The sequence below is a fragment of the Salvia splendens genome, chromosome 1 (genome assembly GCF_004379255.2).
Source record: "Salvia splendens isolate huo1 chromosome 1, SspV2, whole genome shotgun sequence".
NCBI lineage: Eukaryota > Viridiplantae > Streptophyta > Magnoliopsida > Lamiales > Lamiaceae > Salvia > Salvia splendens.
The window spans coordinates 33936561-33963239 of record NC_056032.1 but is presented as its reverse complement, the minus strand read 5'-3'; the positions used below and the strand labels follow the sequence as shown (position 1 = coordinate 33963239).

Below are 26679 nucleotides of genomic sequence, written 5' to 3'. Positions count from 1 at the left end.
TTTTTTCTCTTTTCCTTTTGTTTCAGTTTATGAGAAGCAGTTCGGATCTAATCCGTGGAAACCGAAGATACTTCAGCGAGGATCCATACTTGTGACCACTCGTTCTGGCCTGTCAACAAACTCTGTCTGACCTAGACACGAGTAGCGACGAAGAACAGGACACCATAGAAGGACCAATTCCCGTGGAGTTACCACTGTTGGAAGGCAATCCAGGAATGGCTGCCAACATGGACGAAGATCCAGAGATCGGTACGCTGAATGCGCATACCGAAGGAGAACCACCGCAAGCTATCGTGGTCACCCCGGGACAGACTGCTTGTGACGTGAAGCCTCATGTCATAGCGATTCTACCTACATACTGCGGGAAAGCTATGAAGGGCCGTATGAGTTCCTTCACGAATTTTGTAAGATTTGTAGAGCGCAGAGAAGACCAGCAGGAGCGACTGAAGATGATTATAGGCTGAAAGCTCTGCCATTTGTGCTCAAGGGGGAAGCGAACACCTGGTTCATGCGCTTGCCCCCTGACTCTATTGAGACTTGGGCCGACTTCAAGTCAGCATTCCTGGGCGAGTTTTTTCCGTCATCTAAGACAAGCGCACTGAAGAGAGAAATAACGAATGTGAAGCAAGGATATGACGAGCCCTTGAGCGACTATTGGGCAAGATACATGGGTCTTTTGGAATCGTGTCCCAACCATCGCATGGCGGACATTGAAGTACATCATACTTTCTACGAGGGCATGAACGCGGTAACCAAAGACCTGGCCAATTCATCTTCGGGAGGAAGCTTCACGCAATTACGGGTCAGCGAAGCAAAGAGAGTCCTAAGGAAGCTACTGAATGCAAAGAAAGAGTATGACCATTCAGGGAAGGATACAACCGAGAGCGGGCTGCTGTTGCATCGACTACTGATCAGGAGAACAAGCTGGAGCAGAAAATGGACTTGAAGATGGATGAACTGAAGAAGTCACTTTTGAGTGCCATCGAGAAGAGCACTCCACCACCTCTCCCAACTGGGAACTACAAGGGTGCAGAGCAGGGGAATCAAGGGGCCCAATACGAGCATCCGAATGACTTGATCAGTATGGAGCAGGCTAATGCTACCGGGTATTTTAACTCAAATGGGAATTGGATCCAGGGGAGACAAAGGGACGCACCATGGAGGGACCACCCGAATTTTCGATGGGGAGAAGGGAACCAAAACCAGAACCAAGGTCAAGGCCAGAACCAATATAACCCTCACCCGAACCAAAACCCTAACCGTGGACCAGCAAACCCAGACTTCCAGCCCAACTGGTCAGGAAGAAACCAACAAGCCCAAAACTATAACCCACAAAGCTCAAACTCGAACCCTGTTTACGTGCCACCCCATCAGAGAAATTCAAAAACTACAAAATCAACCAAACCAAGCATCCCAACACCATCAGAACCAGAATCAATTCCAAGCCCAGCACCAGAATCAATATCCTCAAGATCAGTACACTCCTCCTGCCCAATATAACCAATACCCGCCTAATCAAGGACAGCAAACCTTCCAGAACTATCAACACCAAGGGCCGGGTCATTTCCAAAACTCGAACAGGCCGAGGAGATCCGTTGAGGACATGATGAGTGAAATGCTAGCATCACAACAGAACATCAAAGGAGAATTGCAAGCCCATAATGAGGTCGTGCAGGGGATGCAAAATGCCCAGAAAGAACATAAGGCGAACATGGATATGATGAATAGGCAGTTAGCTCAACTGGCCAGTTCGATGGGTGATTTGAAGGAAATGCAGGAAAACTCCCATCTACAGTCCAAATGCCCGAGAAGGCAAATGTGAGTAAGGTCACGTTGAGGTCAGGAACTACTTATGATGCACCTCAACCGAAACAGCCGAGTGAAGGATCGAATGGAACGAAGATAGGAGGCGAGACAATTTCAGCTGAGGAAATAGGGAATTTCATGCCTCGAATGCAGGATCCATTCTTCCTGGATGATACACCAAGTATAAGAGGTGAACCCGATGCCTTACTGACCAGGAAGGAACCTCCTCAAGAGAAAAATCCCAGAATGGAGGCTCGGACCCAAGAGCTACCAAAGAAAGTTGCTGAGGAACCCGTAGAAGAGAAAAAAGGGGAGAAACCATTCCCATTCCGATTTGTTACAAAGAGGAAGAAAGAGAACCCGGTCGACTACTTGTCGATTTTTGGAAGGTTGGACGTCACCATACCATTCCTCCAAGCCGTGAAACTACCCCCGCTCGGAAAATTCATTAAGGATTTCATAGCCGGGAAAGCTCAAAAAGATGGACAAATCATGGTGGAAGGGATCGCATCCGCAATTGTGCAAGAGAAACTGCCGCCCAAAGGGGCCGATCCAGGTATGTTCACTTTACCCATAACTATAGGGATGTGAAGGTTGAACATGCGATGTGTGATCTTGGAGCTTCCCATTAATGTCATGCCATTATCAATTCTATAACCGACTGAAAGGAGTGAGGCTGTCAAACACTAGGTGTTTGATCCAGCTGGCTGATAGGTCGTGGCATAAGCCCTGAGGGAGTTTTAGAGAACGTGTTGGTTAGAGTACAGGAGTTCACTACTACCCTGCTGATTTTTATGTGATCAAAATGAGTGAGCATGAAGCGAGAGAGTCTAGTGGAGGTCTTGTTAGGGAGACCTTTTTGAGAACGGCTAAGACAATAGTGGATATGGCCGAGGGGACTATTTGCATTGATTTTAATGGTGAGAAGTTTACTTTTGATATAAATGATGCCATGAAGAAACCCATTGATTCTGAAAATCTATGCTTTGTGTGATGTGATTGACCCTCTAAGTCCAAGATTTTCTTGAGACCGAACTATTACAGGAAAACTCCAGGCTTTAGATGCTTGTGATCAGGCCGACGAAGAAGCTGCTGCGTGGTGTGAGTTGATCAGTAGCCAGGGGTTGACCGATGAAGAAATAGAAGGAGCGATCAAGGAATTCTGTCAAAAGTCGGCGTTCATTGGAGCCGCAGGGCCAAGCTTCCCAGTCAGTACGGAAGAACCTTCAAGGGAAGACTTAAAGAAAGACGGGGAGGCCAGAAAACCCTCTACCCGAAGACACACTTCCACCCCAAGTCGAGCTAAAAAAGTTACCATCGAACTTGAAGTATGCCTACCTCGGGGAGGAGAACTCATATCCCGTAATCATCAACAGCAGTCTCAACAAAAGAACAAGAAGCGCGGCTACTGACTGTGTTGAATAGGAATAAGAAGGCAATCGGATGGAGCCTTACAGATCTAGTAGGGATAAGCCCCGACGTTTGCATGCACCACATCAGGTTAGAAGAGGGAGCGAAGGCACATCGAGATGCTCAAAGGAAGGTAAACCCTAACATGCGAGAGGAAATTTTAAAGGAAATCTTGAAGCTGTTGTCGCTAGGGATTATCTATTCAGTGCCGGACAGTGAGTGGGTCAGCCCGATCCACATGGTTCCAAAGAAATCCGGGATCCAAGTTGTCAAGAATGAGAGGAACGAGCTGATTCCAACAAGGCTGGTCACGGGTTGGCGAATGTGCATCGACTACCGGAAGCTGAACAACGCAACAAGGAAGGACCATTTTCCTTTGCCTTTCATCGACCAGATATTAGAGAGATTAGCTGGGAAAAAATTTTCTGCTTCCTAGATGGGTACAGCGGGTACTTCCAAATTCACGTGGATCCTGAGGACCAGGACAAACCACTTTTACTTGCCCGTTTGGAACCTATGCATACCGTCGCATGCCTTTCGGTTTATGCAACGCTCCAGGTACGTTTCAACGATGCATGATGAGCATATTTTCCGATTTGATTGAGGAGTGCATAGAAATATTTATGGATGACTTCACGGTTTACGGAGACTCGTTCGACTCTTGCCTTCATCATTTGGACATAGTTTTGGAAAGGTGTCAAGCAAAGAGTCTGGTTTTGAACTTCGAGAAGTGCCATTTTATGGTCACCGAAGGGATAGTCCTAGGACACGTAGTCTCAGAAAGAGGTATCCAGGTGGATCGAGCAAAGGTGGATGTCATATCCAAATTACCATTCCCTACTGATCAGAAGGGAATAAGGGGTTTCCTGGGACATGCTGGATTTTATCGAAGATTTATAAAGGATTTCTCCAAAATCGCCCAACCCCTTACCAGACTGCTTCAAAATGATGTGGAGTTCGTTTTGATGAGCAATGCAAGGCAGCTTTCGATCTTCTCAAAGAAAAATTAGTATCCGCACCTATCATACGAGCTCCTGATTGGAAACCATCCTTTCGAAGTAATGTGCGACGCCAGCGACTTTGCGGTAGGGGCCGTGCTGGGTCAGAAGATCGATGGGAGGAGGCACGTAATTTTTATGCGTCCAAGACTCTAAATCAAGCCCAGCGGAATTACGATACCACCGAAAAGGAGATGCTGGCAGTGGTGTTTTCTTTCGAGAAGTTCCGGCCATATTGCTGGGATCTAAGGTCGTAGTATACACTGACCATGCAGCCCTTAAATATCTAGTTACCAAGAGAGAATCAAAACCACGCTTGATCCGATGGGTACTCTTGTTGCAAGAATTTGATTGGGAGGTGGAAGATAAGAGAGGAGTCGAAAACAAGGTGGCAGACCATTTGAGCAGAATAGTGCAAGAAGGAAACAGCGAGGAGGTGCACGACCAGTTTCCAGAGGAACACTTATGTGAGGTGATTTTTGCACCCAGAAAAATTGATTGGGAAGAAGTGTACAAACTTACTGGTCAGAATGATGCAGCAAAAGGAAAAGAGAAGGTAGGGCAGGAGCCATGGTATGCGGACCTGGCCAACTACCTAGTAACTGGAGAACTTCCAGAGGTACCAAGTGTTACCAAAGCCCAACGAATGAAGATCAAGAGTGAGGCAAAATATTATTTTTGGGACGACCCTTACCTATGGAGGGTAGGATCCGATCAAGTGATAAGAAGGTGCATTCCTGACTGGGAACAGCGGGATGTGTTGACCCACTGCCATTCGTTAGCATGTGGAGGGCACTTCGGATCCAAGAAGACGGCAAGGAAGATTCTGGATAGCGGCTTTTACTGGCCAACTCTCAACAAAGATGCATACGAGTTCTGCCGGAGCTGTGAGCGTTGCCAACTGACCGGTGGAATATCTGCCCAAGATGAGATGCCGCAAGTACCGATTATTGTTTGTGAATTATTCGACATATGGGGAATGGATTTCATGGGGCCTTTTCCCTCGTCCTATGGCAATCTGTATATCCTAGTCGCGGTGGATTACGTCTCCAAATGGGTAGAAGCGACGGCCACAAGTACGTGTGAAGCAAAGGAGGTGGCCAAATTCTTAAAGAGTCACATTTTCAGCCGTTTCGGAGTCCCAAGGGCGATCATCTCTGATCAAGGTACACATTTTTGTAATCGTACAATTGAAGCTTTAATGAAAAAGTACGGTGTGCACCATAGACTTTCAAGCCCCTACCACCCGCAAGCTAACGGCCAAGCCGAGATCTCTAATCGAGAGATAAAGAAGATTTTGGAGAAAACTGTAAATCCTTCTCGGAAGGATTGGAGCGTGAGATTAGAGGATGCTCTCTGGGCATATCGAACAGCCTACAAGACCCCCATTGGTATGTCCCCTTACCGAATAGTTTTGGAAAAATGTGCCACTTACCTGTAGGGATCGAGCACCGAGCATACTGGGCAGTACAGAAAGTGAATATGGATGCTACAGCCTGTGAGGAGGAAAGGAAGCTGCAATTACAGGAGCTTGAAGAACTTAGATTGGAATCTTTCGACTCGGCCATGTGGTACAAGGAGCGAACGAAATTATGGCATGATAGAAATCTGAGAACCAAGGAGCTCCATGTTGGCCAGAAAGTACTACTCTTCCAGTCGAGATTGAAGTTAATGCCCGGGAAACTCAAATCTAAGTGGACAGGACCGTACATCGTAACAGCCCTCCGAGCTAATGGAGCGGTGGAGATTTCAGGGAGTCTTTCTAACTCTGAGCCTTTTGTTGTGAATGGACATAGGTTGAAAATCTTTAGGGATAATAGTGAGGTGGGGGTAGTGGATGAAATTCCACTACTACCACATACTAAGGTCACATACTGATTAGTAAGATAGGAATTTGGAATTCCACGTGGCTAGTTTCATTTTGATAATATTCTGCATATACTGGCCAGGTAGGATTCCAAATTACCTAAGGAGAATGTAAATACTGTATATAACGTAATTAATTTTTGCATGCTTGAAAATTTTCTAAAAATCCAAAAATATATTTTCGGGCCTTAAATTTAGGTTGGGGTACACTTTGACCAAGAGATTACCTATTTAGTGTCACTCCAATTTGTATTTAAGTGCCATTTTGAATTATTTTCCGTAATAGGTAAGTATAGAGGGAAATTGTGGATAGGACGTAAATTTGAATTAAGCGTGTGCAGCTTTTGCAGGGTGGCAGTGCTGGAATGGTGTGGAGCAGAGAGAGTACACACGCTAGCCAATCAAGAACCAACACCTGTCGCCCAACCACTTTTCAGATGAAGCGGCATGACCGGTAACCAGTGATAGCCGGTTGAAACCACCTGCAACTGCCATTTCTAATCCGAACTAAACCAACCGACCCTCCCTTTTTTCCCTCAAAAACCCTCATTTCCAAAATACCTTTCAAGAAATTCTCCTCTATCCCTCTCACAGAACCATCGTTCTCAAACCAAACCCTAATTTCTACCGTCAAATCACAAATTACAGTCATGGGTAAGAAAGCTATCGCGAGGAAAATCAAGCCCCGTCGTGCGAACACCCAAGATACGCAGCCGCTGCGAGAAGATACCCCGGAGGCCCAACCACAGTCGAACCAACCACCCGCACCGACTGCTCAAACCGCCGGCCACTATTTCTTTGGATGCCGTAATGGTATTCCTTCGCCAACAAGACCCGACTAGGGACTGGACGGCGGCATTGACCAATTTCGGCCACACGGGGGGCATAGGAACCGCACCCAGTGAAATTCCTCATGCACAGGTCAGACACGCAGAACTACAGTCGGAGGAAGGATCTCCCTCAGCCGCCGCGGCATCGGAACCCTCGGTGCCAGATTCGGCAGACCTGGAAGCTATCGCCGCGTTTTACAGCTCCGACTCTGAGGAGCGAAAGAAAAGGTCCAGCCAAGTAAGGGAAACCCAGGGAGAGAGTGGCGGAGCAAAAATGACGCCCGAGAAGGACCCAGTATTTCAAGAAGTAAGACGGCCAGAGATAGATCTGAACGAATCAGCCAAGAAACAGGGCCTCATGACGGACGAGGAGTTTGACTCGATAATGAACAGGGTAAGCCGAAGAGAGGAGACAACTGACTTGGTGGCTGAGGGTCTGGACCTCGCACCAAGATCAGTAGGAGAGAATGAACAAGCTTTTAGAGAACCCATACCGAAGGATAAGACATCCCAGTCTGAAGGAGAAGAGGAGAGGGAAAAGCAGAGTGAAGCCAAGGAAGCAGGAACAGAGACAACAGAACCAGAGGTAGAGGCATCCACCCCAGGGGCACCTCCGGTAGTTAAACCGATCCCCGTCAGAAGGAAACTGGTAGTAAAGACAGGCTCCAAGGCAGAGCCACCCAAACCGCAGAGGAAATCGCAACGTTGTTTGGGTAAGTGGGCACCCAACAGGGCGGAACCGAACACGGCGGAGGATCCCCTAGAGATCGTAAGTGACGACGAACCCTGTCCGGCGCAAGAGGATCAGGGTGTGGAAGCCGAGCGGGTGGCTGAGGGACTGGACCTCGCACCCGAGTCAGTGAGCCCCGAACAATTGGAGAAGGAAGATGCCAAGAAAGAGTGTAGATCCCAGGAGACGCCACCAACCGAGGCGGAAGAGGAAGCTAGATACCAAGTAGAAAGGAAAAGAAAGGGCAAGACCGTTGTGGAGAAAAAATCAAAAACCAAAAGAATGCGTACCCCGAACACAGGCATAGTGATCACTGAGACTGCCCGGAGGACCCCATCAAACCGGCAGACACAGAGCGATAGTGAGTACGAGGCCAGTGAAGAATCTGAATCAGATAGCGACACAACCATGGAAGAGGAGGAATACAAGGAGCGGGAACTCCCCAACGATCATCGAGAACTGTTGCATCCACCTGCCGAACCACTCCGGTATAAGCGTTGGACGGTGGAACTCACGGATGACGTTGTGGAAGAGATGAAGTTGTTTGACGACAAGAAGCTCCAGTCAGTTTACCGCACAAAGAACGCAAAAGGCAAGAAGGTTAAGTGTGGAAAGGTAATTCATCTCCCATCCTTAGATGAGATGCAAATTAGTGAATCGTTTCTAGCCCTTGTGCATGAGTTGGGTTTTGAATGGTTGTTGAGGAATGAGGAGTTAAGTGTCCCGGTCGATTTGGCCAAGGAGTTTTTCGCAACTTTTCGATTCGAAGTCACAACTGATTTGGATATAGAGTGTGTTAGCTTCAGGGTATTTGGAGGAGAAATTAGGATGAATCTGATTGAGTGGACTGTGAGGTTGGGTATATGCAGTTTGGAGGAGGCAATAGGACTTGAATGGAGAAACAGGGAGCGGGGGATTCCCCGCCGGCATGTGGAATTTGAGCCCCAGTCGGCTTGGGAGGAACTTACTCACCCCGGAGCAGGGCAGTTCCAATCCACGATCTCCCGATCGATCCACCTTAGCGACCCCGTTTTACGCCTGGTTCAACTTTTTTTAGACTACAATCTTTTGGGGCAGTCTAATTCGGCAGTCCGGACATCAATGACGGAGTTGTACCTTATATGGTGTGCAAAAAAGGGCAAGAAGCTGCACTTAGGGTTCTGGACTGCATACACATGTCACCTCGTCGCAACTCACCCAGCACGGAATATTTCCCTCTGCCATATATTGGGAATCTTCATGAGGAACAACATCACCGTTTCGGAGGACGAAGACCTAACCCCACTAACGATGGTGAGCGCCCCAGGATTGTTCGACATCCCTCTGTTCGTCCGAACGAACACGGTGTACATGAGGCAGGGCGTGCCCTACTTTTATGCGATGGGAGAAGAGGCAATACCCACTGCTCGGATAACAACAGCTCAGGAAGCACCAGGACATGACCAGAGGCGAGACAGAATTGAACAATCTGTGGAAAAGATGGCTGAGGAAAATAGACAGATGAGGGAAGAGATGATTCGTTTAGCGTCAGAAATGGAACAGGTATTGAAGGAATCCGCGGAGCAGAGAATACTGACTCAGAAGCAAGCCGCTCTAGAAAGGACAGTCACTGAAATGGCAGAGGAGAATCAGCAATTGAAGGCAGAGGTGATCAAGCTGGCAGGAGTTGTGGAAAGGATGTTGAAGGGCTCTGCAGAGCAGGATATGATGCATCAGAGGCAGGCGGCCATGGAAGCTATCGTATCAGCTCTCGGGGAGGAAAACTCCAAGATGCAAAAAGCAATGAACAGAATGTTAGCCAATATGGATAACATCTTAGAAGAAATGACCTACCTGAGGAAGGAGCAAGCTGCAGGACCGAGTGGCCATGGTGGCCGGACTGATGAACCACATATCCAAGAGACCGGAGTAGAAGATGAGCAAGAGACAGCGGACGCCGAGGTGCCGGCAAGAGCCGAGGAGCCGGCGAAGGAAAATGAAACTGGAACGGAAGAGGACAACCCGAAGGAACAACCTGCACCACCTGCCCCACGAAGGAGCAGGCGACTTCGATAGACCCCCCCCTACTGACCAAGTTAGTTTTTTTTTAAGTTTTTTTTTTAACTTTTCGTATTTTTGTTATATTGTGGTATTCGGTTAGGTAGTATAATCTGTGTTTGCGAGCAAACCCCACTTCATAACACTTAGCCTATTCCATAGTCTAAGTGTGAGAAGTTAGGGCTTGTTTCTTGGTAGCATGTTTTCTGTGTTTCTTTTGTTTATACGTGTTTCTTTGTTTAGTGGTTTTTGTCCAGTGTTCAAATCTCTCCCACTTAGCCTATTCCATAGCCTAAGTGTGAGAAGTTTCTGTTTGAGTTGTTATTTTTGTTTGTTATTTTGTTGTCTGTGTGTCTACCATACTGGCCAGTACTTTTTCCACTTCACAGCCTTATCTGGGGCAGACACTTGTGAAGTAGGAGGAGGGACGTAATGGCCAGTATGATGTATATATGTGTGTTCTGTGTTTGTGCTCGTTTTGTGTTTTTTAGGTCTAGTTTTTTTTATGTTGTGTGCTGATTTGGGCTTAAAACTCAACCGTCCTGAGCTGGAGGTGAGGGGAATTGAGGGAGATAAGACAAGCTGGAAAACCGAAACCACTCTCCTTAGTACCTCCTGACCAGTATGGATGATGTGAGTATGAGAGAAAAGCCCACACTTAGAGCCAAACACGAAAGCCCTCTAAAATGTGAGTTATAAGCCTTAAAGTGGAACCACTTTCCACATACACTTAAAGAAAAGAGAGGCTGCCACAATTTGCCTAGGGTGAAGTGGTCACGGGTAGCAAATACTGAAGGCAGTAGGAACCTCCCCCCCCCAAAAAAAAAAAAAAAAAAAAAAAAAAAAAACCATCACCTTTAGAACCCTTTTTTTTCTTAACCTTTTATACCCAGATAAACACCCCTAGCCCCTGGGACTGTGTGTAAGGCATGAAACAAATGGAGCTTACTGGCTAGGAAGAAGTTTGAAAAAAGCAGAAACCAGCTGGGCAGGAAAGTTAGAAGAAAATCGACCAGGGAGACATTCCAGGTCCAAAAAAGGAAGGGATAAGGGTGGCAAAGCCACGAAAAAAAAAAAAAAGAGAGGAAGAAAGAAAGAAAAGAAGAAAATGGTCAGAGATTTGACCACACAAAAAAAATGAAGGAATAAGGGTGGCGAAGCCACAAGAAGCCACAAGAAGCCTACTAACCAGTTGGAAACTCAAGCCAGAAGCACCAGCTAAGAAAAGCAACTGATCAGAAGCCTGATGCACACAATCCCCCTTCATAAATTAAATAGAAGTTTTTGAACCTTAGAGCCTTAGGAACATCTACCCAAAACACTACAACCCAACAGCCCCATTACAAGCCTTAAAGTCCTTCAGTAGCTGCACGTGAGATCTAAGTCCAAAGCAATTGTGGTTGAGCATGATGAGAGAATTCAGTCCTAACGTTCCTGGTGAGGTGCGAGTGACTGAGTGAACCTAGTGGTTGACCGAAAGTGTGGGCGATCTTGACAAGCAGATGTACTGACTGGGAGAGAAAGAGGGGGGCGGCAGAAGTTCAAGGCTGTCTAAGGCCGGATTGCACCTGATCCCGAGGGGAGGGATGGTTGAAAATGTAGCCCAATCTGTTAGTGTTTTATGTATTTTTGTGTTTGTGTTTGTGTTTTCTTTCTTCTTCGTCGTTGTAGTCTAGAGTCCAGTTTTAGGTAGAGTCGGGCAGGGAAGTAACCAGGCTAGAATGCGACTTATTGCTTTTTGTTTGTTCTTCACGCTTGAGGGCAAGCATGTGGTAAGTGTGAGCAGTTTGATAAGTCGTATTCTAGGCCTCAGTTACTGGTCAGTATGACAGGTTTAAATGATTATATTTGCAAAGCAGTTGCTCAAAGTGTGCAGGATAAGTGTTCTGGCCAGTAGGGAAGTTCCGGAGTGTTCGGGTAGAAAAAAAAGCGCCAGCATGGTCTCATACTGATCCGTATACGTGCTAAAACGGCTTGAGATGAAGAAGACGGATAGCTGGGACGGATTACCCACAATTAAGGGCAAAGAAGTCAAATTGCAGCGAGGATTTACCCTAAAAATCAAGGGTAGCCTCCCTATAAAAGGTAGCCAAGTTGGAGAGAGAAAGAGGATCCGGGGAGGAAAAATTCACCATCATCCTTAGGTAGAGAGTTCTCTCGGTAATTTCAGTCTTTCAGCCGTGTCCACTTCTTGCCTCGCCGAGCCATGATCACCTGACGTTCAGAATGCTCCCGAGTTCCAGTCATCGTCCGTTCCAGTTAGCTAGATCGTAGTTCCAGTCAGAGATTTTATCGCCCGGAGTGGCAAACAATCTTTAAATTGCTTTCGTAGTTTAATTAGTTCTCCGTCTCTACGTTGGATTTCTGTTACATTTTGGGATTTTGTTGTTTTGAAATGCTTGCTTTGGATATCCGAACGTGTTAATGCTATGAAGTTGATTTCCGTTTCGTTCATTGTAGTGTTCTTTTCTTTCCTTGTCTAGTTAGCTTAGATCTAGGATTTCTCGGTGTTTTAAGTGCTAAATCTCTAAATTCTGTTACGTTACAAATTTCTTTAGGATAGGTAAACATGTACTATTTGATCTGGAAGTAGATCGTTGCATGCAAGGCTTCGTTTATTTTCTGAATCGATCTTTCATGTTGACCAGCATGCAGAAGTCCAGTTTCAGTGTTTGATTTCAGATTTGATTTCTTAGTTTTAGATCTGTGTTCGCGAGTTGTTAATCTGCGTTTGCCGGGTTGGATCTGGAATTGTTATCTGAGTTTAAGTTGTGTTGTTGGAGAAGACGATGTCTACATCCAGATTGGGGACCACCTTACTTTTATTTACTTTTGCTTTCTTTTGTCCTTCACCTCTGGTTGTACCTGCAGATCTGTCAGCCTAGTCACCACTACCTCCACTACACTCTGAATATTCTGTTTAGCCAAAAATAGAAATACCGTCCTTTCCAAACAATTTCTGTTACACCATGTCCCCTCATTTCCACGTACACAGTTGCATTCCATGATCTGCTCCCCCATCCTAGTCAGTAGGACGCCACCCTTTAATTACTCGCCTAGGTAGAAACTCAACCCGAGCGTGGTAGCTAACCAACCCTCCAAAACATCACCGCAGTAGTTTAAACGCACCATCTCTGTGGGATTCGACCCTTACCTCCACTATACTGATCAGTAGAAGTGGGTTGAGGAATCTTTGAAGACGAGGTCTAGGTTTAGTTAGGATCTTTATCCTGCCAGTAGGATATATCCTCACTTGAACGACACCTACGCACCTCGTAAACATCTTCAGCTCCCTTGAATTTGGGCCACTTCATGATCAAACATCTTGAGAGGGCTTCGAAGAAGAAAACCGGCACACTCTGTGTCGGTGCGGTTGTGTCAGCTATTGCACTCCATCTTTGAGTGTCGACGAGGGGCTTGGTCGCCGACATTGGTGACAACTTGATGGACTTCAGCTTTCTGAGAAGAACAAGGCTGGTCGGAGTGGACCAACGAGGGCAGATATATTTGATACAGAGGGCAGCAGATCATTACCCCCTCCCGGACACCGTCAACACCTATGTGAACGGTCCTTTCCGCAAAGAAAACTGGAAGATGAAGGCTGCGGTCCACGAACAAGCAACGGCGTTGAATCCGTGGAACTTGCAATTTAGGGATGTAAGCCCGAGCTCGAGTGTTGATGAAGCGCCCCACATGGATTTTCCCGCGATCGAGATGGGGGTCGAGCAAAATGAAGAAGAAAATGAGGAGGAAGGTGAAGAACAACCGACCCACCAAGGGGGAGATGAAGCCGGGACAAGCACTCAGAGGACACGAAGCCGGCAAGAGCGAGAAGAGGAGGACTACGGCTCGATCAATGAGAGGTTGACACGGATGGAGCTGCGTCAGCAGGAATATTGGGTCCAGAATGAAGCGCGATGGGACCAGTTCGACACCAACTGGACCCAATTCACTGATTTCAACAATGCACAATGGGCCAACATCAATGCCCGATTCGATGAATTTCGTGGCCAGTGGCAGCATCCGCCTCCTCCTCCGCAGTGAAGGTCCATGGGAGATCCACTCTCTTTCAAACTTATCCTAGCTTTGCTTGGAATAAGTTTGGGGGGGTGTCTAGTGGATTCCCTCTTTTACCTCTCTCCCTCTTTATTTGATGATACCCCGGCCTGTACCCCTATTCTTTTGATGATATTTGATGATGATATGTGGGCATGTAAACTTATGTGGTTTTGTTCCCTTGTTCCACTTGTGTTTGTGTCTTTGTCTTCTTTTTAGGTTTGTTTCTCTTGTTTCCTTTTGTGTTGAATAATCTCCCTTGGGTAGGATGATAGATTTGGGAAGAAAGTTGGTGAACTTGAATGGGGAGTGAGAGACATTTGGAGATGAATTGAGTATGTTTGTTGGATGAGTTGCCTATGATGAGAATTGGCTTAAAATGTTTGTGAAAACTTGTTGATATAGCTAAGTAACTTGTATTTCCTCTTTGTGATTTGCCTAGAGTGAATTGCTCGTTGCTTTGTCTTTTGCCGAAAAATACCATGTGAGGATTGAGCCTATGTCTTTTTCCAAAAATGTGTGATTCTTCATCAACTATGTCATATGTTTCTAGAACTTGCTCGCGGTCTCCTTGAATCTACATAGTGATTATAGAAATAGGAGGTGACGTCAGGCCATCCCTTCTACCCTTATCTTAATCTTAATCCTAATTGTAAATTATAATCCCTTGTTAGCCAACTTTGAGCCTAAAAGCCTTTTCTTTGATAGCTAATAATTTGGATTGGATTCCCTTAGTGTTAAGTGAAAGAGGGAAAAAGGAGGAGTTTGTAAGAAAAAGAAATGAGAGAATGACATGCAAAGCATGGGAAAAAAAAAAGAAAAAAAAAGAAAACAAAACAAAGATGAAGGAAAAAAAAAAGCGAAAACTGGGTTAGCTTTTGAAATTGAATAAGCGTTGTTCGAAAAAAAAGGGAAATTGGGAGTTGAGAAGAGTCTAGGCAAAGCCTATGACTAGCTAAGGATTGCAGTGCACAAGGGTGAAGTAATCGTAGTTTCACTTCGGGATTATAGTCACTTTGGCCAAATTTTCCTCACCTAACCAAAGAGCCCTACATTACAACCTTGGAAAAGACCTTTCGGATCCTAAATCTGTAGTCACAACATAGTAGAGGAGAGTATAGACTTCGAGCAAGCTTATGGTAAGCTATACATTTTTGATTGATTTGAGAGGTTCATACTATACCTATACACTTTGAGAGTGAGAGGAAAATAAAGAAAAAAATCACATTATATGAATCCTGTGAGGGCAAATTGACAAAGTGGAATACGTGCTAGTAGCTTGAAGCAATGTTCATTTTGGTTTACTGGTATGCGAAGTTATTGATACATGATGATTCTGTTTTCTTTTACTGAGGCAATGATGACAATCCAACATACTTACACGAGTTCTAATTCTCTGTTTTCTACTTCTTATTTGAGGACAAACAAGTGTTTAAGTTTGGGGGAGTTGGTAAACTCGTAGTATAGCAAGTATTTTGGATGTTTAACGTGAATACTTCAATGTTTTGTAGCATATTACTCGAGTTTGCATCCATTATCCACTACTTAAGTGTTTTGATGAGTTTGTCTAGTGTTTGGAGCTAAAACAGGTGAAAATGACTTGAAAAAGAGCTTGAAGCGAGATTACATAAGAATGCCCGACCGGGCGTTCATGCATAAGAGAAACGCCCGGCTCGGGCGTTTGTGAGGATGATTCCAGAAAGTTCGCCCGACCGGGCGTTCTGCCTAGGAAGAACCGCCCGACCGGGCGATGTGGAAGAATCACGGCATCGAGAAGATCGCCCGACCGGGCGTTTAGGCGACTTAAAATCGCCCGGCCGGGCGATTTGTGCGGAACATTGGAAAAGCTTATTTCCGCCCCCGGGTATAAAAGGCACCTAGGTTTTCGAGCTCCAAACAGCAGACACGCCCCCAAGAGTAGTTTTCACATTGGAGAGCAGATTAAAGCGACAAAGAGTCCGATTCATCAAGAAGGTTGAAGACGAAGACGATTTGCCCACTCAATCCACCTTTGGGAGTATCTTTATTAGTTTTCTTATGTTTAGTTCACTTTCCATGGATTTATCTTGTGAATTTGCATTGAATATGAGTAGCTAAATCCATTGTAGAGTTTTAGAGAAGACTACAATGAACGCTTTTGATTAATTTAAGGACTTTTGATTACCTATGCTCTTGTGATTGCTTTGTTTCATTCTTGTGCTCTTTCAATTCAATTGCTTAGCTACCAATTGAGTTTGTTAACCTAGTTTTGAGTAATCGAGAGATACCTAATTAGGATTGATAAAAGAATGAACAACACTTAGATAATTTGCATTCGAGAGAAGGGATTCTAGAGTGAGGGCTTGAGCCTTTTGTTTTAAGGAGTTAATTGTGAAGTATTAGAAGGAGACTTCAATATTAATGGTTAATCAACGGGTTGGGTGCACTCGAGAGAGGGCTTAGCCTAGACTAGCGGCTTTCCTAGGAATCCTAGAGACTTCAATTGGGTAATCGAAGTTGTTGAATGGTTCACTTTGTGTTCGTTGTAGTTGGATCTAAAGCTCTACTTCTTTCTCTTATTTGAAACCTTTCAATTGTTGCGTGATTTTAATTTGTTTATGTTTAATTGTTTTTAAAAATCAAAAACCAAACCTTTGAATCGTCTAGATAGTAGTTAAAATCGGTCCGTGGTACTTGAGTTTACACATTTTGTCTCTGTGGGATACGATACTCTTGCTTACTTTGTGCTACACTAGCCCCGTACACTTGCGGGAATTTCTTGTGTTAAAATAAGTTGAGCCAATTACCTTTCTAAATTAATATACACATTTATAGATTACATATACTTAGTTTAACTATACTAAATCATCAAAAATTATTTGTTGCCATCGCTTATGAATGTTATGTCTTGTTAATGACAAAATAATTATAATATAAAATGAGATATATACTTTAGTTAAGAATGTTACATTATGCACACTTTTGTATAACTAGTTAATCTACTAAATAATACGCATACACCATACATGTAATTAAGCTAATTTAATTAGCAAACTAATTATATATTTTTGTATCATGTTATTATTATTATTTTTTATATAATTTGGGTTAGAGATGTCACAATTTCATATATTATTGATTTAACATATATTTCCCATACATCTCTTAGGATCTTTATTATCTTGTTCACTAAGTTAGATTATTCGTAGGAGTATTATAAATATGACATATCGTTATTTTCTTCAATCAATCACTGAAATCATAATTATTGTCTATTATCTTTATTTAGTTTTCCGTTTAGAATTTTCGATTGTCGACAGAGCACGATTTCTCTGCGACTTTCTTTATCTTTTTCACTTGATAAGGGTTTTCCCCTTATCAACTGGTGTTTTTATCGCGATCTCACCATGACTTCCAACGATGAAATCTATCTATCTTACCTATGTGACCAGATATTGGTTGCTTGCAACAGATTACACAAGAAGCTGGACAAGTATGACGAGTTTCTCTCGTCGTATACAACTCCGGTGATTTCCTACCACGAACAACCTTCTTGGCATGTTGCAACTGATGTCATGCAGCCGCGACCTCCACCAGGGATAGCTAGAGCTTTACCGCCACCAATTCAACCCTTACCCCGCTGCACAGTCGCCTTTACCGCCACCACCGCTGCCCTATACCTTGCCGCAGCCAGATCCTAGTTCTCGTTGGTACACACCACACCGGCGAGAGTAGCCCGGATATCAACATTACAGCCACCATCAGCCACTGACAGTAGCTAACGGACAGCCGCCCTATGCGGGCTTCGATTCTGGAGTTAACAACACCGACTGGCCACCACCACCAACGCCCATGCGCCATCAGCGCTGCTGGGATCCGCCCTTCCAAGCGTATGATGTCTGTGTTCGAGAGTTAAGACCACCCACTGACCCTGAGTCGGAGATGCGGCCGGAGCTGTACCACATTTATCCATCGCCGCCCCCTGCGCCGATGCCCGAGTCATACCACTACTATCCCTCGCTGATGTCGCAGCCGGACGATCCGTATTCCCACTTTCAACCGTCGGAAGAGCTATATCCTCCGGTGTACAACAGAGAAGAATATTCACGCAATTCCGACACTGCAAGCAGTATGCGACAACCACAACCGATCTCTCACCCATTGCAATTGATGGATCGCACGCCCTTGCCACAATTTGTTGGTCTAGAGACACTCGGGCAACCATAGACCTTCCACGCCGGATATCAGCACGGACAACAGCTATATTCCCACCAGATTTTTGTGACCTCAGTCGTTGATCAGCCGTTCTACACGGCCTCTGATGCAGTTGCGCCTCCGCTGCAAGAGCCTTACCGAAGGAGGGGGTGTTTGCTGAGAGGGAGTCTCATCTTGCCGTCACCGATCGTCGCATGGACAGCCTCTGTCCGCCTGATTTCCCTAAACCGGAACCACCGAACGCTCCCCCGGTTTGGCAGCAGCTCACCTCAAGACTAGGGGTTCAACCTACCACCGCAGGCCTAACCACCTCCGGTTGTTCAGCCGTGGTCTCTTGGAAGTCAGTCGTTGCATCAGCCTGTAATCCACCTTGTAGGACCTCCACAATGAGAGACTTTGATGTTTTCACTTCCTAGTGCTCCTCAACCGCTGCACAATCTGCCCGGACAGCGCATTCAGCTCGAATTTTCAGCTTGTGACCAGCAAGCACCACTGCGGCGTTTACCCTCTGAGGGGATATACTGAACCATTACCGCTCAGCAGCAACGCTGCTAGATGCTACCCCACCACCAACCGCAAACAACTCCCAGCATATAGGCATCATTACCTACGGACTTGAGAAGAAGGCAAGCAACATTGGGGAGAAGAAGGTGTTGATCCTCGACCCCGATGGACAGGAGCTTTGTAAGAGCATCAACACTGATGAGGCTGTTGCCTGTGGTGCTGCAGTCCAGGCAGCTATTTTGAGGGGCGAGGGTAACAAGAAGGTTCATGATCTGTTGCATTCACTAGGTTACACACATATTTCAGCGAGAGAAGTCGTGAAGGTAACGATCTCAGGCTACAAATCGATTTTGTGTAATCATGGTTATTTTGGGTATCACATGAAATTGTACGATTATGGTGACAGACGGTATTGCATAAATGGCCATCTCAATGAAGTTGTTGACTTGATGTTTTGGAGTGGAGAGGTTTCTATTGTGACTGGACCACTCTGTGCGGTGGTCAGAAGCAAGGGGCATGTGCATGTTGTTGCAAACTTTCTTTATGAATTGGATCATAGTCGGAAAAATCCAGAATTTCAAGCTCCTATATCTTGGCCCCTTTTCCATAGTCGTCAAGATTATGCGAGTGTCAATTTTTACAACTCGTTTAATGATGTTGTTGCCTTTGGAGCTAACTTGGAGTATAATGGTTTGGAGTGGCTTTAAATGGGAATTGCTCCACATGAGTTTCTTCTTGCTATTGATGCAATTCTGTAACTAGTTTCCCCACATATGTTGCCACTCTAGGAGTGGTTAAGGGGTTGATGAGTTGTCTAAGTGAGAAACTCAAGCACACGAAATATGGATTCGGAGATGTGATTTTATTGGGTCGTGGTCAGAGAATGAAGAGTTATGAGCATACGGAGTTTTATGATGTGTTTCTTGATAGCCAGATTTCAGGATGCCTCATTGTTCATTGGTTCCCACCTTGAGGACAAGATGAATTTTAACCGTGGAGGAGTTGATAGAGATATATCTATAGAAGATCCCATATCTCTATTATTTCATATATTATTGATTTAACGTATCTTTCTCATATATCTCTTAGGATCTTTATTATCTTGTTCACCAAGTTAGGTTATTCGTATGAGTATTATAAATAGGACATTGTTATTTTCTTCTTCAATCAATCAATGAAATCATAATTTTTGGTGGTGGTCTCATCTGTGATACTACAGGAACTTGGAGGTATGGTTTTGTTGCTAATATTGGAGTGTGTTCTATTTTGACAGCCGAAATTTGGTGCTAGTTCCATGGGCTACAGTTGGCAAAGAATATGAGTATTTGAAAGCTGGAGGTAAAGAGTGATAGTTTCATTGGTGTGTCCATAATTGTGGGAAACTTTGAAGTGACCATCAATTGCAGATCTATAGTACGGAGAGTGCAGAGATTGTTACACGAGTTTGAGTTAGTGGTGCTCTGTCACGTGCACATAGAAGGAAATTTCGCTGCTCACTTTCTACATTACGGATACAACTTTTATAAAGATATATATGTTTTAAAGTCCCCTCCCTTAGGTCTTAGTATTTGATTGATGCATGATAGATTAGGTGTTTCTTATATCCATTAATCGGACTCTGCCCACTTCTTTTTTTACCAAAAAAAAAAAGTAAAAAAAAAATAGTTCGATTAAAATCGAATCGACTCTTGTATTTCTATCTATTTTTACCTATAGAAAAAAAGGAATTCATTAGTACACCCAATATCGAAATTAGCAATGAATACTAAGTTCTACACAATCAATATCGAAACCAGCTCATACGTAAATGCAATTTAACGCCTACAAAAAAAAAATCTACTACTAGTAAATTGTACACCCCTAATATTGAAATTAGGAATTGATCACTAAATTATACACACCCATTATTAAAAGAGTGAATTACATAAATGGTACCTGATATTTCACTTTCGCACATAGATAATACCTGATCTTTATTTTATATCGTTTTCGGTACCCTATGACAAAAATAATCCTAGGTACCAAATATGTGATTTTTTTGTTATGGAGGATGTTTTTTAAAATTTCAATTAAATAGAACTAAATATGTGATTTTTTTTCTTTCTTTCTTATTTCTTTTTTTCTTTTTTAGTTTATTCTTCTTTCTTTTTTTCTTTTTAGTATTTAATCTTCATTTCTTCTTTCTTTTTTGTCCTCAGTTTATGTTTCCTCTATTTTCTTTTCACTTCTTTTTCTTCTTTCTTTTTAGTTTTTTATACATACATCTAATTGCATTCATAATATAAATCAATAATACAATACCTAATTAAATTAATTATTTAAAGTAATTAAATCAATTGAATATTTTTAATTAAATTATTTATACTCATTTTAGGGTTGAAACACCTAACTAAAAATATTCAACTCTTTATCACTATGAATACAATTCACAATTTTAAATTTTGATTAAGACTATATTGATTAGTTATTAATTTAATATAAAATAATAATTATTATTTATTAATTACTAATAATTTTACTATTATAAAAATAATATTATTATAATAATTAAATATAATTATAACTATAATTATGATTAAGTATATTTAAATGATATTAAAAAATAAAATAATTATTAATTTATAACATCAAAATAGTAATATTAATATTGATTAATAATAATAATAATAGTATAAAGAGTTAGGAGAATGATAGAAGATATTATAATATCACTTTTGGTACTAGTTTTTTCAATGCTTAAAATATTCTTTATGACACAAATGGAAAGATGAATTTGTTTAAAAGATATTTTGGGGTGAAAATTGTATTAAGTACCTAAAAATATGATTTATAGGTTTCAAAAATGATATAAAATAAAAATCAGATTTTATGGGTGAAAGTGAAAGATCACGTAATATTTATATGTATTTCACTCTTATTAAAATTACCTGATACGTTATGCTATTAACGGGCCGGACGAGCATCAGAACTGAAAGATGGGCCACGTGCTTGCTTCGAGTCCAAACCTCTTCCCCTTCGTTGAAACAACGCGTACCGCAAATCCCCGTAAACACAGCATCTCTACATCAGTTTCATCATCTTCAAAATCCTAGGGCTGATTCTACAGCTCGACTTCTGCTTCAACAGCTTAGGATTCGTTTTCCGAAAGCTCCGCTCACCTGCTCTTGGCTTCAATTCCCGCAGTTTTCGGCCAGGTTTTTACTACATCATTTGATTGTTTTCGAGTTTTTCATCTGCTGTATTTGATCTGCTAATCCCGATTTATACTTTCTTCGACATATTGTTTTGATTCTGCTGACCGCTACGTGCATCCATATTTACAAAATTGGACTTTCTGATTTGCAAAATAATGTTGATTAATCAATTTACGAGCTGTTGTATGAATAACGGTTGGAAAACTAGGAATTAGGTATTGTGAAATTTAAGAATTTAGGTTTAACCAGTAATGCATATGCTTAGCCATTTGAATTCCTTTTTACTTGATATTGGTTTATGGAAAACAAAAGTTGAGTGGAGTTTTTATTGGATTGAAGAATTGGAGTGCGAGAAGCTAGAAGTTAAGTATGGCTGCGGCTGAAGAGAATAGTGCGCTGTTCCCAATTTTTGTGTTGACGATGATTGCACTGCCTCTAGTGCCTTATACGTTTGTCAATTTATACCTCACATTCAGAAAAAAGAGCCAGAATATTAATTGCCGTTGTTCAGCTTGCTTCCGCTCTGGGAAGTATCGGAAATCCATATTTAGACGTGTAAGCATCTAACCTGACTGCGAACCTCCTCCCAATGCTCAAGTTGACATTACTAGTGTTAGCTGATCCGTGTTTTCTTCTGTGGTATCCTTTAATCCATCCGGTGTCTGTCACATGTCAGATATCAAAATTTTCGACTTATAGCAACCTGACGGTTTTGTTGCTCTGGGTGGTGGTTGTGCTTTTGAGTTTCTACATCAAACATGTTAACACTGAGGTACTTTCTGTTTCTTACACCCCCCCCCCCCCTCAAAGATCAAAGTAGTGGAGTAGTAACTATTAATACATATCTGAGTCTGAACTGGAAGATCTGTTAGGGATGTTGAGCATACTTCTCAAATATGCATCAAGAAGTGGTTTAACCATGTATTGGAATACAATCCAGCTTGTTTTCCCGTTAATTTCCTTTGATTTATCTGCTCAGAATATACTGTTATAATTCCTTTCGCAGATCCAAATATTTGAGCCATTCAGCATACTTGGATTAGAACCAGGAGTGTCAGAACCAGAAATAAAGAAGGCCTATAGGAAACTTTCCATTTTATACCATCCTGATAAAAATACAGACCCAGGTTGAAGGTGTTTAATGACTGCAATTTACTAATACTGTTTAATAATATAACCGAGATTGAAAGTGGCAGTGTTCTTGTTCCAGTTGCTTACTGGATTTTAAACCTTCTTCTGCAGAGGCTAACAAGTACTTTATCGATTATATATCCAAGGCTTATCAGGCTCTAACTGATCCTATATCACGTGAGAACTTTGAGAAGTATGGGCACCCTGATGGCAGACAGGTAATTGTATATAAGGAGACCTTATATTAGTCATCATCATTTTTTCTGACAGTTTTGCATGAGAAATTAGCTCTGTGGTTTTTCCCCTCTGTAGGGCATACAAATGGGAATTGCTCTTCCCCAGTTCCTTTTGAACATTGATGGAGCATCTGGTGGAATTTTGCTACTTGGAATTGTTGGAGTTTGTATCATTCTGCCCCTGACAATCGCGGTCATATACTTGTCAAGGTCATCAAAATATACAGGGAATTATGTCATGCATCACACAATGTATGCTTATTACCATTTTATGAAGCCTTCATTAGCTCCAAGGTATAGAATCATTTGATGTAATCGGTACTCTACCTTTGACCCAACATGCTTAAATCATTGTCATGACATGGTTTCTTATAACTTGGTTGAATCTATATGACATATGAACTTAAAAGTGTACCATTATTTGGAGTGATAAGGACTTTTGAATTGATTTTTGCTAGTTTGGACTCTTTGGAGTGATAAGCATGTAATACAATGTAGGAGATAGCACATTTTGCTATTTAAATTTTTGTAATGATTTGGTTTCAAATTAGTGTGTATGTGTATCTAATCTTTTATTTGTACAGCAAGGTGATGGAAGTTTTCATTAGAGCTGCCGAATACATGGAGATCCCCGTTCGTCGAACTGATGAAGAATCGCTGCAGAAGTTATTTGTGTTGGTCAGGAGTGAGCTAAATCTGGACCTTAGAAATATCCGACAAGAACAAGCTAAATTTTGGAAACAGCATCCGGCTTTAGTGAAGGTAATTAATTCTGTTGAGTTTTGGAAGTCAAATGCATTGATATATATATGTTTCCCTTCTAAAAGTGTATGTTTTTATGTTCACAGGCTGAGTTATTAATTCAAGCACACCTGACTCGTGAAACCGCAGAATTATCTCCGTATTTGCAGCAAGATTTTAAGAAAATGCTTGCCCTTGCACCTCGTCTTCTAGAAGAACTTATTAAGGTATTAGCAGCATATCATATTCAGTGTTTCAGCTTTTGTGTAGCCCTTTTCTTTTTGTTCATTTATGTGTATTTCATGAGAGGAATACACTATAAATGATTTGTGATTTTACAGTACTACTTTTTAGGGAGAACTATCCAGATGGATTCCTGAAAGATAACCACAATTTTTATAGTATCATTTTGCTACTTTGTTTAAGTAACATATGTGATTGGAAATAGAGGAGATTTCCACCCTTTTTTCTTTATTATTATAAAATTAGCATATCATTGCTTGAAGCAATTTCTCGATACAAATCATTGTTCCACCTTTATCTAGAGAATTATATGGAATAAGTGCCCTTACGTCCCTGTATGGTGTCGCGCTGATGCTTGTCAACTTCCTTGGTTATTATGGGGCAACTTTGTAGTCATATTATACACCTTTCTATGGGTATAGTTGATTATATAGAAATTATATTCCTATGCAGATGGCAATCATACCACGTACCCAACAAGGACATGGATGGCTGAGACCTGCTATTGGAGTGGTTGAGCTATCCCAGAGTATGATCCAGGTACATCCAGAGTTCCAAAGTAGTATAATGTGAACTTACTGCTCTACTTCTTAAAATCAGTACATGTTTTCTCTTTGACTTGATTTCTGTATCATAATTGATTATTGTCTGTTGCTTCTTTGACCATCAATAACCTTGTATTCATATCTCTGGTTATTTCCTTCCTGTTAGCTCATGCCAATTAAAGATATATCTTCTTTTTATCAGACAATAAATAGGCTGTCTTTACAAATATTATTTCGCTGTTGCTTCTCATTTTAAGAATAAATAAATTCTAGTTGTCCTTGTAGATATTAAACGAAGCCACATCGATCAGAAAGAAACTGGAATTCTTTCTGTTAAGATTCTTTAGGCTTGTATCACGATATAAAACTCTACAATTTCATAAACAAGGGAAACCTTTGACTGGAAAGTGCTTTTGATCAACAACCTAATCATGTATAGTAGAATTCCATAGAGACAATAAGTTAATTAACTATGTTCAACCTTTCTGGAGAAACAAAGAGCTGCCTTTTGTCTCTTCAGTATTTCTGAACCACCTTGGATCCTTTTATTTTTCGTTAATTATTTTCTTGTTTCCTTGAAAGATCTATGACTAAAGTGTAAGTGCTCCTGTTCATTATGCAGGCTGTCCCCCTGAGTGCTAGAAAAGCAACTGGGGGTTCAAGTGAAGGTTATGGTCCATTTCTCCAGCTGCCACATTTTACTGAATCAGTGGTCAAAAAGATTGCCAGAAAGGTCTCTCTCTGTGTGTGTGTGTGTGTGTGTGTCTGTCTGTCTTATTCCTCTTCTTTTGTGTGCATGTGTGCCCCTATGTCAAAGTACTCAAGTGTGCATGTTGGTTTTGCAACTACATATTTGAAGTTGCTGTAACCTTGTTTCTGTGGCCATAACCTATTTGTGGAAAGTACTGTAGCTTCATTATTTCAGGCATTATTTTCCTGTTATTTCACCAAATCTCTCTTGCCCCCATAAATCATTTTTATTGGCAGTGTTGGAAAATCTCTCACTTTATTGTCTGTTATGGGTATTGACTTCCTGAGTCCTTGTCTCTGTTTAGAAAGTTCGATCATTCCAAGATTTTCGTGAAATGAAACAACAAGAGCGTGCAGAGCTGTTGACTCAGTTTGCTGGCTTTTCTGATGCTGAAGCCCAAGATGTGGAGATCGTTCTTGAGATGATGCCTTCCATTTTAATTGATTTAACATGTGAGACAGAAGGTGAGGAGGGAATACAAGAGGGTGACATTGTGACCATGCAAGCTTGGATTACTCTTCGGCGATGGAATGACTCGATCCGTGCCTTACCACATGCTCCCTACTTCCCCTATGAAAAAGAGGAGAATTTTTGGTTGCTGCTTGCAGACACATCTTCAAACGATGTCTGGATGTCGCAAAAGGTTAATTTCATGGATGAGGCCACTGCAATAATTGCTGCGTCTAAAGCAATTCAAGAGTTAAAGGAGGGGTCTGGTGCAAGTGCAAAGGAGATTAAGATAGCTGTCAAAGAAGCAATTAATAGAGTGAAATCAGGTTCAAGGCTGGTGATGGGCAAGTTCCAGGCCCCTTCCGAGGGAAATTACAACCTGACCTCGTACTGCTTGTGTGATGCATGGATAGGTTGTGATGCAAAGTCCAATGTGAAGCTCAAGGTGTTGAAACGAACTCGTGCTGGCACGAGGAACATTGTCTCTACAGATGAAGTGCCATCGTTAGAGGATGGAGCTGAAGATGAAGACGAGGAAGGCAACGATGAATATGATGATGATTATGAGAGTGAATACAGCGAAGATGACGAGGATGTCAGGGGTAAAGATGCTCAAGGAGCTGTGGCAGATGGCTCGGTAGATGATGATGCAAAGGGTTCGAGTTCTGATGGTGGTTCAGAAAGTGATGAAAATTGAGCTTTTTAACTTTTTTACTGTCGATTTTCCTTTAGTTACTCAAGTGTCACATTACAAATGACTAGATAACAAAGCTATTTGTTCCATTTCTCAATGTTTGTACATTTGTTTTCGCCATTATTTAGAGAGGGAAAATAGGAGTTAACATAGTTCTGGACTTGTGAAAGAATTTGTTTTAAGGCTTAGGATGAAATGCTGGACATTTGCTCCTTACGACATCTAGCACACATTATATCTTTTCAACTGGGTTAAGCTTCGTC

General features: G+C 42.5%; 2 protein-coding genes across 2 annotated transcripts in view; both read left to right on the top strand.

Moving 5' to 3' along the window:
• The window catches only part of LOC121804832, a 29505-nt gene extending 16390 nt beyond the window's left edge, over positions 1–13115 (top strand). The window contains exon 2 of the mRNA XM_042204528.1: positions 12970–13115. Coding sequence (XP_042060462.1) covers positions 12970–13079 — 110 coding nt within the window. The 3' untranslated portion in view covers positions 13080–13115. The remainder of the gene's footprint in view (positions 1–12969) is intronic.
• Positions 13116–21383: 8268 nt separating this feature from the next.
• Positions 21384–26568, top strand: LOC121747920 (dnaJ protein ERDJ2-like). Its single transcript, XM_042142082.1, has 11 exons — positions 21384–21625; positions 21965–22180; positions 22302–22397; positions 22632–22752; positions 22868–22974; positions 23069–23286; positions 23577–23754; positions 23841–23960; positions 24430–24516; positions 25144–25254; positions 25577–26568. Exons 2-11 carry the CDS (start codon positions 21995–21997, stop codon positions 26417–26419), a joined length of 2067 nt encoding a protein of 688 aa, XP_041998016.1. The 5' UTR covers positions 21384–21625; positions 21965–21994; the 3' UTR covers positions 26420–26568.
• The last annotated feature ends 111 nt before the right edge of the window (positions 26569–26679 follow it).